Raw genomic sequence first — 17664 nt, forward strand, 5'->3', positions numbered from 1 at the left:
CTAAAGTATGTGGAAAGTCATTTTGACGACAGAGGAAACATAAAACAGAGCTCTGAAAGCTAGTTTGACTGCCTATCATATAACTGCGCTTTAAATGAAATAGGAAATCTGGAACAATGATGCACCTTCCTCATTACTATCTTTGGAGATGGAGGAGGGTAGAAGGGATTCACTTGTTGAATTAATGTGTATTAAATAGCTGTCTATATCTCTTTTCTTTCTGTGCAAAAATAGGACTTTTTCAGTTCTGGCGGATGAATATTTCTTCGTCACGCCTAGTTTGTTCCGTTGTGTGCTCTGTACATTCTATTACGGAATGTGGAATGTTCTAAATGGCTGTTCATCATACACTGATGTTCTCTGTTGAACTGTATTCTATGTACTAACTGGAAATCGGGCAGTTTATCGTCAAAAGGCACTTAATTGACCACTTGTCAGTTGCTTTGGCAGATCATGTAAAGCACTCCTTGAATGGCTAGTAACAGCTAATGTAGTTGTTGAGACATAAAGAGGTAACCCCAAACTCTTGTTTATCTTGGCGAACATATCTCTTAGGCTGCCTTCACAACGACTTCCTTTTATTGATTTTTACATTGTTTCAGCTAACTGCGACTGTGCCTGGAGAAAAACTGTAAATATTCTCCTGTAATTTTTTTACGTCATTTCTATTACAACTAGTGAATAGAAAGTTACTGGCAAATTATGGTAGTAAAGGATTACGACTGGTGAGTGAAAATAGACTGATATCCGTTTTACACGCGATGCAAATTGTTAAACGATAAGAACTCATTTTCAGAAGTCGGGAAGTGTTTCATACTTTACTCACGAGCATGGTGGTTGAGTACAGCAACGAGTGTAACGGATTTAGCAGATATTCCTCATTCTGAGAAAATAAAAAAAACTAAAAGTCTTACTCTCTTTATGAAAATACAGTGACAAATGCTGTGGTGTCTCCGCCAGACACCATACTTGCTGAGTGGTAGCCTTTAAATCGGCCACGGCCCGTTAGTATACGTCGGACCCGAGTGTCGCCACTATAAGTGATTGCAGACCGAGTGCCGCCCCACGGCAAGTCTAGTCTAGAGAGACTCCCTAGCACTCGCCCCAGTTGTACAGCCGACTTTGCTAGCGATGGTTCACTGACTACAGACGCTCTCATTTGCAGAAACGACAGCTTAGCGTAGCCTTCAGCTACGTCATTTGCTACGACCTAGCAAGGCGCCATATTCAGTTCTGAACAGACAATATTGTGACATCATGTACCGTCAAGAACGATGTTCATCATTAATGGATTAAAGTTAAGTATGAAACTAACTAAGTCCGCTTTCTGAATTCTCATTCCTTGTGATGTTCCAGACCTCACGTCAGTATACAGGGTGTTACAACAAGGTACGGCCAAAGTTTAAGGAAATATTCCTCACACACAATAAAAAAAAAGATGTTATGTGGACATGTGTCCGGATACGCTTAATTTCCATGTTAGAACTCATTTTAGTTTCGTCAGTATGTTCTTCCACCTACGCTCAATGGAGCACGTTATCATGATTTCATACTGGATACTCTACCTGTGCTGCTAGAACATGTGCCTTTACGACACAACATGTGGTTCATACACGATGGAGCTCCTTCACATTTGAGTCGAAGTGTTCGTACGCTTCTCAACAACAGGTTCAGTGACCGATGGATTGGTAGAGGCGGACCAATTCTATAGCCTCCACGCTCTCCTGACTTAACCCTCTTGACTTTAATTTATGGGGCATTTGAAAGCTCTTGTCTACGCAATCCCGGTACCAAATGTAGAGACTCTTCGTGCTCGTATTGTGGACGGCTGTGATACAATACGCCATTCTCCAGGGCTGCATAAGCACATCAGGGATTCCATGCGACGGAGGGTGGATGCATGTACCCTCGCTAACGGAGGACACTTTGAACATTTCCTGTAACAAAGTGAAGTCACGCTGGTACGTTCTGTTGCTGAGTGTTTCCATCCCATGATTAATGTGATTTGAAGAGAAGTAATAAAATGAGCTCTAACATGGAAAGTAAGCGTTTCCGGCCACATGTCCACATATATTTTCTTTCTTTGTGTGTGAGGAATGTTTCCTGAAAGTTTGGCCGTACCTTTTTTAACACCCTGTAGTTCTTCCCTCCTCACGCCAGCCTGCGTGAGTTAAAAAGCGTGCATTTCAGCTTCCTCTAGTAACACGGTGTTGGCTCATCTGCCAACACTACAAATGCTATTCGCAAATATATTCTGCAAGTGTAATGTTGGATTTGTTGGGCTTAATTGCACCGAAACAGTTTTGTTATTATTGTTGTTGTCAAGGTTGGAGTGCTCGGAGTTGACCTAAAATGTATCTACCATTGTGCCACATCTCACGAACGCGAAAGTGATTTAACAAAATTTCAAGGAAGACGTGCCATTAGTGATAGAGCGGCCCCACTACATTTTATATAGATGTTGATGAATGATAAAATCTTAGGATCTCAATGAAAACTCCCTAAATTCAGAGATAAAACTGGAAAATAGTGTATGAGCAAAAACGCAAATATGTTATTACATATCACTGTTATCACCTTCACTATTAAGATATTTATAACAGAAATAACAACCATACAACATGATGGTGTAAAATAGCCTATTTTCATTTGTCGCTGACTGAAACTTTTTCTTTGATCATGTGACGAATACTTTTCTCAAACGACTTTGTTCGATATTCTCGATATCAAACTAAGCAACACTGCCAGGATAACCTCTTCGCAGCTAAAAAGCAAGGCGATATCCGTAAAGCAGGTTGTAATGGTGGCTGCGCTCGGGCATGCGACACCTGTGGAAGGTGTGCAGCTAGGTGTACTCACTCGCAATGGTGATGACGGTGGAAACGTATGTGCCGATGAGGATGGCCAGCGGCAGCACGAACATGCACATGAGGCTGAAGGCGGCGTACAGCTGCTCCTGCCACGGCTCCGTGTAGAAGCCGTACGTCACGCACTGCAAGAACAGCTCGCAGAACGGGCCCCTCTCCACGTGGAAGATCACCATCTGGAAGGAGGACAGAGGAACGCAGTCCCGTCAGGTACGTCGGCACACAAGTGACAGAGCAGGGTGTACTAGTCTGAACCGCCTGTTGATTCTCAAGACATACTCGAATTCTTTACAGACGAATGAAAAAACAGGTAGAAGCCGACCTCGGGTAAGATCAGTTTGGATTCCGTAGAAATGTTGGAACACGTGAGGCAATACTGACCCTACGACTTATCTTAGAAGCTAGATTAAGGAAGGGCAAACCTGCGTTTCTAGCATTTGTAGACTTAGAGAATGCTTTCGACAATGTTGACGGGAGTACTCTCTTTCAAATTCTGAAGGTGGCGGGGGTAAAATACAGGGAGCGAAAGGCTATTTACAATTAGTATAGAAAGCAGATGACGTAAGAGTCGAGGTACATGATAGGGAAGCAGTGGTTGGGAAGGGAGTGAGACAGGGCTGTAGCTTCTCCCCGATGCTATTCAATCTGTATATTGAGCAAACAGTAAAGGAAACAAAAGAAAAATTCAGAGTAGGTATTAAAATCCATTGAGAAGAATTAAAAACATTACGGTTCGCCTATTACATTGTAATTCTGTCAGAGACAGCAAAGGACTTGGAAGAGCAGTTGAACGGAATGGACAGTGTCTTGAAAGGAGGGTATAAGATGAACATTAACAAAAGCAAAACGAGGATAATGGAATATAGTCGAATTAAGTCGGGTGATGCTGAGGGGATTAGATTGGGAAATGAAACACTTATAGTAGTGAAGGAGTTTTGCTATTTGCGGAGCAAAATAACTGATGATGTTAGATGGGTAGATCACATAACTAATGAGGACATATTGAGTAGAATTGGGGAGAAGAGGAGTTCGTTGCACAACTTGACTAGAAGAAGGGATCGGTTGGTAGGAGATATTCTGAGGCATCAAGCGATCACCAATTTAGTACTGGAGGGCAGCGCTGAAGGTAAAAATCGTAGAGGGAGAACAAGAGATGAAGACACTAAGCAGATTCAGCAGTAGGCTGCAGTAGGTACTGGGAGATGAAGAAGCTTGCACAGGATAGAGTAGCATGGAGAGCTGCATCAAACCAATCTCAGGACTGAAGACCATATCAACAACAAGTCGGTGCTAGCTCGAAGACTCCGCATCTCAAATGTGGAGACTATCTTCGAAAAACAATGAAGTACAAAATACTGTTGATTTAAAAAACGGGTTTATAAGTAACAGCTTGTGTCGGAAAGTCGCCATGAGGTTGTGAAAACAGATGATGCACAATTTTCATCTATAGGCTGTCGGACTTCGTGAGTCTGGAGACTTGTATTCCAGTGCACTGGAACATTCTTGATTGTTGAATTTACGTAATTTCTCTAATTTTCCATTTCATCAAGACTATCATCTTGAACCTCTACTCTAGGTTTTTTAGCACACAAGTGTTAGCATATAACAAACCGTGATGGTTCCAACTGCAACCATAAAATTACTTGTGTCGAAAACATTGTATTGAAAAATAATGTGTTCGTAAATAAAACAAAATAATTTTGTGTATAAACACGCCGCAGTTAAAGAAAGGAAAGTCAACCCGATCTATGTACTACAACTTTGTTTACGTGCTATATACCTTAAGGTTTCGTGGCTGTCTCACGAAAGACTTCTTGTCTTGCCAAGTGCCTTGTCGTACTGACACCATTATGCCTAATGTACTCTCTGCCCTCCGGCTGTTAGCTGTACCAGCACTAATCGAATCTCTAATACAAAATATCGCGCACAGCTAGAAGTAACAATGGGCAATTAAAGAAAGTCCACAATCGTATATAAATTAATATACAGTACTGGCCATTAAAATTGCTACACCAAGAACAAATGCAGATGATAAACGGGTATTCATTGGACAAATATATTATACTAGAACCGACACGTGATTACATTTTCACGCAATTTGGGTGCATAGATCCTGAGAAATCAGTACCCAGAACAACCACCTCTGGCCGTAATAACACAGGTACAGCTGTCCATGCAGCTTCAACACGATACCACAGTTCATCAAGAGTAGTGACGAGACAGTTGCTCGGCCAACATTGACCACACGTTTTCAATTGGTGAGAGATCTGGAGAATGTGCTGACCAGGGCAGCAGTCGAACATTTTCTGTAACCAGAAAGGCCCGTACAGGATCTATAACTAGCAGTCGTGCATTATTCTCCTGAAATGTAGGGTTTCAAAGGGATCGAATGAAGGGTAGAGCCACAGGTCGCAACATATCTGAAATGTCCACTGTTCAAAGTGCCGTCAATGCGATCAAGAAGTGGATGAGACGTGTAACCAACGGCACCCCATACCATCACGCCGGGTGATACGCCAGTATGGCGATGACGAATACATGCTTCCAGTGTGCGTCACCGCGATGTCACCAAACACGGATGCGACCATCATAATGCTATAAACAGAACCTGGATTCATCTGAAAAATGTTTTGCCATTCGTGCACCCAGGTTCGTTGTTGAGTACACCATCGCAGGCGCTCCTATCTGTGATGCAGCGTCGAGGGTAACCGCAGCCACGGTCTCCGAGCTGATAGTCCATGCTGCTACAAACATCGTCGCACTGTTCGTGCAGGTGGTTGTTGTCTTGCAAACGTCCCCATCTGTTCACTGAGGGATCGAGACGTGGCTGCACGATCCGTTACAGCCATGCGGATAAGAAGCCTATCATCTCGACTGCTAGTGATACGAGGCCGTTGGGATCCAGCACGGCGTTCCGTATTACCCTCCTGAACTCACTGAGTTGATATTCTGCTAACAGTCACTGGATCTTGACCAACGCGAGCAGCAATGTCGCGATACGATGAAAGGAATCGCGGTAGACTACAATCCGACCTTTATCACAGTCGTAAACGTGATGGTACGCATTTCCCCTCCTTACCCGAGGCATCACAACAACGTTTCACGAGGCAACGCAGGCCAACTGCTGTGTATGTATGAGAAATCGGCTGGAAACTTTCCTCATGTCAGCACGTTGTAGGTCTCGCCACCGGCGCCAACCTTGTGTGAATGCTCTGAAAAGCCAATCATTTTCGTATCAGAGCATCTTTTCCTGTCGGTTAAATTACGCGTCTGTAGCACGTCATCTTCGTGGTGTAGCAAATTCAATGGCCAGTAGTGTACATCTATGGGCTGTTACAAACTGTGTATGTTCCTGTGTCCACGTAGAAGATTAACTCTGGATCTTTCATTCTGCTATACCAGTCTTTTGTAAGATTTTGTAAGACACTATGCACTCGCAGGGATTGACGAGTCCCCTGACACACATTTCTCAGTGCCGTTTCCTTATTTCAGACAAATATTCTCGTAGGGACTATTACCACTGATGAGATGCCACTTTTTATTTTATAGACTTTTCAGATTTTCCGCCCATAGGCAATATTCTAACCTACATAATACACTACTCTATCGGTAGGACATACCGCAGACACTACAAAGAGCTCTTCCAGGTGTGTGCGCCTCTCCACACACCGCAGTATAGCTCTGCAGCCTTCCAGTCGTAATCGATGTGGCCATACAGGAGCTCCAAAGTCAACTAGTGAGTACGCAGATGTGATACACAAGCACAACATCCAGTGGCATTTTGGAATCTACAATACTGAAACGGCCTGTTTAGTGCACAATTTTGGCAGCCTTCTGCGAACTGTTGCTATCGGTGTGTAAAAATTTCTTCCTCCCCCCCCCCCCCTCCCCTCCCTCAATGTGCAAACCTACATCTTTGAAAGCAATATTTCCATTTCTTACGATCCCACGGAACCCACTAGTTTATTATTATGATGTAGTATTTCTTCTATCTCCTTCCATTTTTCATGTCGTCCAAATGTTGAATTCTTCTTCTCCCTCGTTTCCTCTGAGTTTCCCTCCGATTACATCACGTATGAGTCCCTCGGGTCTAAGTATATGTGCAATCCAGTTGGCCTTTCTCTGAAGAATTGTACGCAGAATACTTCTCTCCACTCTTCGCAGTACATCGTCATTTTTACGCGATCTATCCACTTGATCTTTTCCATTCTCCTCCAGCACCACATTTCAAAGCTCTCTAAGTATTTTTTCTCCTTCTTTCTCATGGTCCATGGACCAGTAGTTTAGACGAGCTTATCTCAACCGCCGTTTCGCATCACATTGTTGTGTCACGAATGGATGTCGGGTGTGTCGCGAGATCTTTGATGTGTTCTGATCTTCCGGAGATAAAAATCTCTCACAGATAAAAAATTATCTCAAAATCGTTCCTTTGAGTAGCCTAATTTCAAAGAAATCACCATCATTATACGTGAATATATGTATAACAATTTGAAAAATGTAGGTGCAAAACTCGTACTACTGTAAACGAAGTTATATTTTTTTGTATCGGTCGCAGCATCAGTGTCATACACTGCCCGGGGACTAGGTGTTTGTGTTTTCCTCATCATTTTGAATGGTGTACTTTGGTTAAATAACAAAGTGGTTTATAAGTAAACATAGAAGTGGAATTGACGACGCATAATACGGCCGCGGTGGTAGCACCTGTGAGGTTTCTCTGTAAGTGTTTCAAGCGTTGCCCTTTAACGTGCTCTGTTGAGTTTTGTAGGAGCGAACAGCTTTATCACCTTGCTACTCAGTCTCATTACTCGCTATATAGGGCATTTGGGTATTACAAAACAAAACAAAAGCGAAGCAAGCAAATAATCCTGATAAAGGTAAGTCGCAAACGTATTGTTTCTCCAATACAACATGTGCGCAATTCAAGTCACGGCAAAGTTAGAACACTATTAATGTCTACGGCTACGTTTATTTCGAATCACCGCATGTGAGGGCTACATTACATGGTGATAAACTGCGATGGTCTGAGTTTATCCTCATTACAGATTCGTAAGTACTGGAAAATAACGTTACGACAGCAAGTGTATCGGTAGTGGCTCACCAGTGGAGAGGGCTCCCATGTCCTCTGAGTTGACCTCGTTGGCCTTTTCTCTTTCAGATATTTGTGAACTTAGCTCGTTGCATTTGCAACACGCCTGGGATTATTGAATGAAATGGGCATCTATATCGAGCCATGCTAAATACTGCCTTCACATGAACAGTGGCTGTGTGGTGCACTTGTTGTAAACGTTGTTACTGAATCTTTCTGTCCGAGGTGTGCATAACAAGCACTGTCGCTATCTTACTGGATGTCAGCACTGTGGAGCTAATCAAATGCGGAGCAGTATCTTTTAGTAACTTTGGTGCGTAACTGCACATTTCTGTTTAAAGAATTCTGACAATTTGAAGCATGTATAATCTGCTTGTGGTCACTATCTCAGTAGTAATATATCTGTGTGAAACGGAGATTTGATACCTATTTATATTATTTAATCTGCCTGCGGTTTGCATGAAATCTGACTGCTTTTTAACTGCAAATATAGTTACTTATAGTTCCTCTGGCATGGAACCAACCTTGACATAATCAGATAACTCAGAGCATGCCTCTTTACCTTATGAACCCGTTAGCTCTTCACCAATAATCGATCTAACCAGCCGTACTCTGCCATATTCTGCTGCCCTGCCGTGTCTGTCTTCGCCTCTCTCTCTGCGGCTCTGTGCCACATTCTGCCAGAATGTTCTGAATAACGAATGATTGCACACACAGTGCATGACGTAACAACCGTGTGCACCAGATTGGCTGATTTGTGTGTGTTCGATCAGCTTGCAGTCTTTTGTTACTGATAATGTACCGTTCTGTTGTTCGGTGGCAAACTTAAGAGGGAACTGCGATGGAGGGCAAAAGTTACTGTATTTCAATTTGCAGATGATGAAACAGTGAGGATGAAATTAACCATTGTGACTGGTTTGATGCGGCCCGTCACGAAAATCTTTCCTGCGCCAACCTCGTCGTCTCAGCGGGTAGCACCGGCAGCCTAGGTCCTCCGTTATTCGTTGGACGTGTTCCACTCTCTGTCTTCCTCCATAATTTCTGCTCTCTACAGACCCCACTAGTGGCATGGAAGTTATTCCCTGACGTCTTAATAGACGTCCTACCATCCTGTCCGCTCTTCTTGTCAGTGTTTCCCATATGTTCCTTTGCGCGCCGAGTCTGCAGTGAATTCCTTACGTTATCAGTCTACCTGATTTTAAATTCTTTATTCCGCAGCCGCAAGCTGTAGAAATTTGTGTAAATCTGGTAACTGAAAGTCATGCAAAAGCATCTCCAAGAACAGAAAAACAGACACTGCAATAACTGTATTTCATGCCAAAGCAAAGTCAGAGTAAAACAATGTCCGTCCTTGTCTGAGAACCACATAATGTGCGAACAGTGCGGGACGAGATACTAGGACATATGTTGATTTGGATAAGTTCTTGCTTTTGCTCTAATAGCTGAAGGAATTAAGGTGATCGCTCGCGATAAGAGGCGAATCTGGGTTCGAGTCACAGTCCAGCAAAAATTTTCGTGTGATTCTAGTAAATGGCACAGTCAATGTACACTGACGGAAAAAAGTCGTAGCATCAAAAAGGAGTTATGCGATATGAAAGAAATTTGGTAGGCGTGTTTATGCACCTGAAAGATGAGGTCCATTCAGATTTCGCACCAATCTCATAAGAGTGGCGCGCCTTTTACATTGGACGTTGTGAGCTGACGTTAATCAAGAATGTTTTCAATGCGACTAAGATGCCATTATCAACAACTCACGGAGTCTGAACGAGAAGGGGATAGGGCTATAAGAAGTTTCGTGTTTCTTCTGCGATACTGCGGAAACCCTTGACAGGAATGTAGACACAGGACATTGTATTGTACTGCATGTTAACCGGGGACCCAGGAACGACGGGGAGGCTCCGTCCCCGCCGCAGCCGCAGTGGTCCACAACCCCACGACGACTACCGCAGTCCACTTCACCCCTCCGCCGCCCCACACCGAACCACTGTTTCAGGGTTATTGTGCGGTTCGGCCTCCGAATGGTGAACGATTGTAGGCACAGCGACGTATGTTCTAGAGAAGGCAGATTGTTTTAATGATTAAGCCTGTGCGCGAATAGCCAGCCGTCACTAGTGCACAGTGAAACACTCATTCTGGACACACTGCCAGTACAGTGTGCATGTGCTAAATAAGGCACACTCTTTCAGCAGAGGATTAGCTCTTTAAACCCGACTGCCTTGTTTACAGATTTATTTGATGTGGTATACAAGTATATGGATTTGCAGCACTAGACAGCGCGTTTCAAAATCACGTTTTAAAGACTCTGAGACAGGTTCCTTACACCAAAAGAAGAAAAAAATGTGTATTAAAAATGACCTCTAAAATGCATACCTTAAGACCTAAGAGAGTTCCTTCAGTAGAAGATACGTGTTTCACTGTAGCGAAGATGAACAAGTGCTAGTAACTCTTAAGGCATCCATTTTAGAGCCAACGTTTGTTAGACTTTTTTGTTGTTGTGGTCCATACTACCTCATCCCGAAGTATGGGAAGCAATGTGCTTGCAGTAGAAGTTCCGTGGTGTACGGTATCGAAGATGAACAAGTGTTCACAGCTCTCACGATGTACATTTAAGAGCCCTTGTCTACTGAACATCTTTTTCTTGTTTTGGAGTAATGAACCTGTCCCCAAATTTTCAAAACGTCATTGGAAAATACCCCGTATATTGATAAAATTCTCAGGAGTTTCCTGCAGCGTCAGCGAATGTCTTCTAGTTGTTGTAGTTGTTGTAGTTATGTTGCCTTCTTTATATAGGTACACTGCCATTTGTGACGTCTCTGTTGCTCGCTCCAGCAAACAGACTGTGCATACTACAGAACAGTAAAATCTTCACCATCAACAATCTGCAAAATCGGCAGTAGCAAAGCAAGCTCTAAAAAAAGGACATCGTATTGTATTCTAAAAGACATCTGTCATTGCACGGCTAATAGTTGCTGGGACAGCATTCTGAAAGAAGCGATAGACATAAAAATTTGTGACAATACTCTCAATAAAGACGTGGGCTTGCACATAAGCACAGCTTCGGACTCCACTTTCTGAGGAGTGAAGCGGGAGCTGCGGGAACGCAACGAAAACATTACCTTATTTTGGCGCTAGAGCGAGCACCAGTGACGTCACACAAGGGAGCGCGGCTTTATTTGAGGTGGTGTTAGTAAAGCATTTCTGAGAGTGGTATGATTGAGCTCTGGTTTTAGAGGAATTAGAGCGCTGTGTATAGTAGTAAGTCTGGACGCCACTGGCAGAGAAAAATTCCAAACACGATGGATAGCGGTGAACAAAGTTATCTGTACAGTAGCAGATCATTTGATATGTTCAAATGAGTGTGAAATCTTATGAGACTTAACTGCTGAGGTCATCAGTCCCTAAGCTTACACACTACTTAACCTAAATTATCCTAAGGACAAACACACACACCCATGCGCGAGGGAGGACTCGAACCTCCGCCGGGACCAGCCGCACAGTCCGTGACTGCAGAGCGTAAGGCCGCTCAGCTGATCCCACGCGGCGATCATTTGATCTAGCCATAAACAATCGCACTTTTCATAAGACGTATCAATGTTGATGCAACTACAGCTGAGTTCTTGATGTTCCACGTGGTGCCTCCAGCGGTATCTGTCTTTGGAGAACTCTCTCAAAGACCAGGGCGTTCCTCGCGGAGATAGTAGACTAAGCAGTTACTGTTGGCTGACAGTCTTAGCATATGTCCGACACTATCGACTACTCTCCGTAGCACGAGACCCAAACAAACATCGATATAACTTGAGGCATATGACCAGGCTGCAGCTGCCTAAATGGTCATAAACTGCTGTTCCGCTCTTACACAAAGCACATTGTCACTACCACCAATACGTCCACTTTTAATTGTACTGCGTTTCGCTGACAGCTGAATCATTCATAGCATAAACTATATATAAAAAGAAAACTTTTCATACTCGCTAGTATGAACAGTTATATTTGCCATGTCGAGTATATTTATTAAGCTTTAATTAAAGAACTGTGATATGTTCTGCCTCTCTCCGTCAGACTCTATAATTCTGTGTGCCTTTGTCCAGAAATTCTTTGCGCTGTGGTATTTTACAATAAGTAAAACGTAAAATACGACAAACTACAAACAGTTACGTATAACGTTTGTGTATCTCATCGAATTAATTTCTAACAATTTCGATAATTTTTATCCGCACAACAAATACAGATACGTCATCAACAGATGTCCATCGCATGGGAAATTTCTGTGATATCACAGCCTATCATTGTTGTCGCTAATTACGCGATGTCAGTTTCATCAACACCTTTAATAATTTTTCTAATGTGCTTAAAACGTCAGTAACAGTTCACTTACAGGACATAGAACATTCCCGCTACGAAACGTTAAAACTAAACTTCTCAGTGTCAAAGCTGATATTTATCGACTTGTACCAAGTCACGGATAAGCGCTATTGTACTTCTGTGATCAAACTTTCTTGCCTTTTGTTCTTAATTAAGCAGATAAATCACTGCTTTTTGTAGAGGACGTTAAACCACTCCTGCAGCGAAAATATAAAATCTAATTGCAGTTTATAATTTTCCCCAAAATATAGCAATGTGACTTAAATAAGCAGTCAAATATCGTACTTTCTCGCACAACAGAGTGTTTTTAAATCTTTAAGGAAATTAAAGAGTGAAACAGTATATTTACTCAGTAGAAAATTGACTGACAGAACCCAAATATCTTTAGTATGATATTAATAGCAACTGAGGATTCGTAAATTAACAACATTAGGCCTAAAGCACTCTCTAAATTGGAGACAATTGGGAGTAAGAGCTACCTGAAACCCTCAAATACCTTCGTTTTATTGGTAGCAAACAAACGAATGAAAGAATTACACGGAGTGTGAAAAGAAGTGAAATTCAGAGGGAAAACTTGTGTTTCCAAACTAAGAAGTGGAAAAATGGCCTAGCAGGTACTCTGCTTGAAAGATAATACAGGATGGAAGGTGAGTAGAATGCTTGAAAAAGTCCAAAGCAGAACTTATCCAGCAATGAATGACAAATGGCTTCTGCCGTTATTAATTATGTATCAGCTTTTTGAATGTTCCATCGTATTCAACAGACCAGGATGTCATTAGTCATTAATACAAAACGTGAACGTTATTTTGAAATTATTAAAAAGGAGAAGCAGCTCTATACATCATCATCGGAGCTCTTAGTCGTTCTGGTAACATTGAGTAGGTTCGTATCGCTCAGAAGAATTGACAGATTTACTGGCGATAATATTTTTCGAGTAACGCCTGCCACGACTTTTAATGTGCCGTCTTTCACCCACAAATACGCTTCAGTTGTTTTGAGAGCTTTTTTTTTAAATAGAACAGTCGTTAATTTAAAAACGTTCCATTTATTCTTAAAATGCGTGATTCTTGGCAAAATATTCAGTGGTTGTGTTGGCACACAAAAGTGCAGCACCGGATAGCAGGAATTTCTACCTGATACAGCTCATATCACAATCACATTTATATCCCTGAAAATACCTTCACAACAGAAAAGAGTCTTACACCCTGAAGCGCAAAAGAAACTGGTACAGGTATACTGTTCAAACACAGAGAATACGGCGCTGCGGTCAGCATCCCCTATATAAGAAAATTGTCTGACGCAGTTGTTACATCGGTTACTCCTGCTACAATGTGGAGATTATCAAGATTTAAGGGAGTTTGAACGTGGTCTGTAGTCAGCGCACGAGTAATGGGTACAGCATCTCCGAAGTAGCGATGAAGTGAGGATTTTTCCGTGCGACCTTTTCACGAGTATACCGTGAATATCAGGAATCCAGTAAACCATCATATCATCGACAACGCTGCGGCCCGAAAAAAGACCCTGCAAGAGAATCGTTCAGCGTGACAGAGGAGCAACCCTTCCGCAAATTGCTTCAGATTTCAATGCTGGGCCATCAACAAGTGTCAGCGTGCGAAACATTCAACCAAAAATCATGGAAATGGGCTTTCGGAGCCGAAGGCCCACTCTCAACCCCTAATGACTGCACGTCACGAAGCTTTACCCCTCGCCTGGACTGTTGATGACTGGAAACATGTTGCATAGTCGATTGGGTCTCGTTTAAAATTGTATCGAGGGAATGAATGTATACGGATATAGTGACAACTTCATGAATCCATAAACCCTGCAGGTCAGCAGGGGACTGTGTCATGGTGTGGGGCGTGTGCGATTGGAGTGATATGGGACCCTTGACACGTCTAGATACGACTCTGACATCCCATCTGATCACCTGCATCCATTTATGTCCGATGTGCACTTCGACGGACTCATGAAATTCCAGCAGGAGAATGCGACACCCCACACGTCCAGAACTGCTTCAGAGTGACTCCAGGAACACTTTTCTGAGTTTCCGCTGTCCACCTAACTACCCAGACACGAACATTATTGAGCATATCTGGGACGCCGTGCAACGTCCTGTTCAGAAGGGATCTCCGCCCTCTCGCACCCTTACGGCTTTATCGACACCCCTGCAGGATTCGTGGCGTCAGTTCCCTCCAGCACATCTGTCGAGTCCATGCCACGTCGTGTTGCGCCGCTTCTGCGTGCTCGCGGGGGCCCTCATGATATTAGGCAGGTTTACCGGTTTCCTTGGGTCTTCACTGTAATATCCAATAACCAAAACGTACAACACACAACACAGAGTAATGCAATGACCCTCACACTAAAGACGTACACTTTTATCACAGTGTATTCAATTTCTTCTGTCAGTCTGCAGAAAAGCATGTAATAAATGAACCATGAACCATGGACCTTGCCGTTGTTGGGGAGGCTTGCGTGCCTCAGCGATACAGATAGCCGTACCGTAGGTGCAACCACAACGGAGGGGTATCTGTTGAGAGGCCAGCGAAACGTGTGGTTAATGAAGATGGGCAGCAGCCTTTTCAGTAGTTGCAGGGGCAACAGTCTGGATGATTGACAATAACCAAAACGGCCTTGCTGTGCTGGTACTGCGAACGGCTGAAAGCTAGGGGAAACTACGGCCGTAGTTTTTCCCGAGGGCATGCAGCTTTACTGTTTGATTAAATGATGATGGCGTCCTCTTGGGTAAAATATTCCGGAGGTAAAATAGTCCCCCATTCGGATCTCCAGGCGGGGACTACTCAAAAGGATGTCGTTGTCAGGAGAAAGAGAACTGGCGTTCTACGAATCGGAGAGTGGAATGTCAGATCCCTTAATCGGGCAGGTAGTTTAGAAAATTTAAAAAGGGAAATGGATAGGTTAAAGTTAGATATAGCGGGAATTAGTGAAGTTTGGTGGCAGGAGGAACAAGACTTTTGGTATGGTGAATACAGGGTTATAAACACAATATCAAATAGGGGTAATGCAGGAGTAGGTTTAATAATGAATTGGAAAATAGGAATGCGGGTAAGCTACTACTAACATCATAGTGAACGCATTATTGTGGCCAAGATAGATACGAAGCCCACACCTACTTCAGTAGTACAAGTTCATATGCCAACTAGCTCTGCAGATGACGAATAAATTGAAGAAATGTATGGTCAAATAAAAGAAATTATTCAGATAGTGAAGGGTGACGAAAATTTAATAGTCATGGGTGAATGGAATTCGGTTGTAGGAAAAGGGAGAGAAGGAAACGTAGTAGGTGAATATGGACTGAGCCAAAGAAATGAAAGACGAAGCCGCCTGGTAGAATTTTGCACAGAGCACAACTTAATCATAGCTAACACTTGGTTCAAGAATCATAAAAGAAGGCTGTATACGTGGAAGTAGCCTGGAGATACTGACAAGTTTCAAATAGATTATATAATGGTAAGACAGAGATTTAGGAACCAGGTTTTAAATTGTAAGACGTTTCCAGGGGCAGATGTGGACTCTGACCAAAATATATTGGTTATGACCTGTAGATTAAAACTGAAGAAACTGCAAAAATTTAAGCAGGTGGGACCTGGATAAACTAAAAGAACCAGAGGTTGTACAGAGTTTCAGGGAGAGCGTAAGGGAACAATTGACAGGAATGGGGGAAATAAATACGGTGGAAGAAGAATGGGTAGCTTTAAGGGATGAAGTAGTGAAGGCAGCAAAGGATCAAGTAGGTATAAAGACGAGGGCTAGTAGAAATAATTGGGTAACAGAAGAAATACTGAATTTAATTGATGAAAGGAGAAAATATAAAAATGCAGCAAATGAAGCAGGCAAAAAGGAATACAGACGTCTCAAAAATGAGATCGACAGGAAGTACAAAATGGCTAAGCAGGGATGGCTAGAGGACAAATGTAAGGATGTAGAGGCTTATCTCACTAGGGGTAAGATAGATATTGCCTACAGGAAAATTAAAGAGACCTTTGGAGATAAGAGAACCACTTGTATGAACATCAAGGGCTCAAATGGAAACCCAGTTCTAAGCAAAGAAGGGAAAGCAGAAAGGTGGAAGGAGTATATAAAGGGTCTATACAAGGCCAATGTACTTGAGCACAATATTATGGAAATGGGAGAGGATGTAGATGAAGATGAAATGGGAGATACAATACTGCGTGAAGAGTTTGACAGAGCACTGAAAGACCTGAGTCGAAACAATGCCCCCTGAGTAAACAACATTCCATTAGAACTACTGACGGCCTTGGGAGAGGCAGTCCTGACAAAACTCTACCATCTGGTGAGCAAGATGTATGAGACAGGCGAAATACCCTCAGACTTCAAGAAGAATATAATAATTCCAATCCCAAAGAAAGCAGGTGTTGACAGATGTGAAAATTACCGAACTATCAGTTTAACAAGTCGCAGCTGCAAAATACCATCGCTAATTCTTTACAGGCGAATGGAAAAACTAGTAGAAGCCGACCACGGGGAAGATCAGTTTGGATTCCGTAGAAATGTTGGAACACGTGAGGCAATACTGACCCTACGACTTATCTTAGAAGCTATATTAAGGAAGGGCAAACCTACGTTTCTAGCATTTGTAGACTTAGAGAAAGCTTTTGACAATGTTGATTGGAATACTCTCTTTCAAATTCTGAAGGTAGCAGGGGTAAACTACAGGGAGCGAAAGGCTGTTTACAATTTGTACAGAAACGAGATAGCAGTTACAAGAGTCGAGGGACATGAAAGGGAAGCAGTGGTTGGGAAAGGAGTGAGACAGGGTTGTAGCCTCTCCCCGATGTTATTCAATCTGTATATTGAGCAAAGCAGTAAAGGAAACAAAAGAAAACTTCGGAGGAGGTATTAAAATTCATGGAGAAGAAGTAAAAACTTTGAGGTTCGCCGATGACATTGTAATTTTGTCAGAGACGGCAAAGGACTTGGAAGAGCAGTTGAACGGAATGGACAGTGTTTTGAAAAGAGGATATAAGATGAACATCAACAAAAGCAAAACTAGGATAATGGAATGTAGTCAAATTAAATCGGGTGATGCTGAGGGAATTAGATTAGGAAATGAGTCACTTAAAGTAGTAAAGGAGTTTTGCTATTTGGGGAGCAAAATAACTGATGATGGTCGAAGTAGAGAGGATATAAAATGTAGACTGGCAATGGCAAGGAAAGCATTTCTGAAGAAGAGAAATTTGCTAACATCGAGGATAGATTTAAGTGTCAGGAAGTCATTTCTGAAAGTATTTGTATTGAGTGTAGCCATGTATGGAAGTGAAACATGGACGATAACTAGTTTGGACAAGAAGAGAATAGAAGCTTTCGAAA

The 17664-nt window shown here is 42.6% G+C and overlaps 1 protein-coding gene across 1 annotated transcript in view; it reads right to left on the minus strand.

The window, feature by feature from the left end:
* LOC126281940 (gonadotropin-releasing hormone receptor-like) overlaps positions 1-17664 on the minus strand; it is a 626439-nt gene that overhangs the window by 134284 nt on the left and 474491 nt on the right. The window contains exon 2 of the mRNA XM_049981289.1: positions 2860-3043. Within this exon, the coding sequence (XP_049837246.1) occupies positions 2860-3043 (184 nt within the window). The remainder of the gene's footprint in view (positions 1-2859; positions 3044-17664) is intronic.

Source organism: Schistocerca gregaria, chromosome 7 (assembly GCF_023897955.1).
Source record: "Schistocerca gregaria isolate iqSchGreg1 chromosome 7, iqSchGreg1.2, whole genome shotgun sequence".
NCBI classification, from domain to species: Eukaryota; Metazoa; Arthropoda; class Insecta; order Orthoptera; family Acrididae; genus Schistocerca; species Schistocerca gregaria.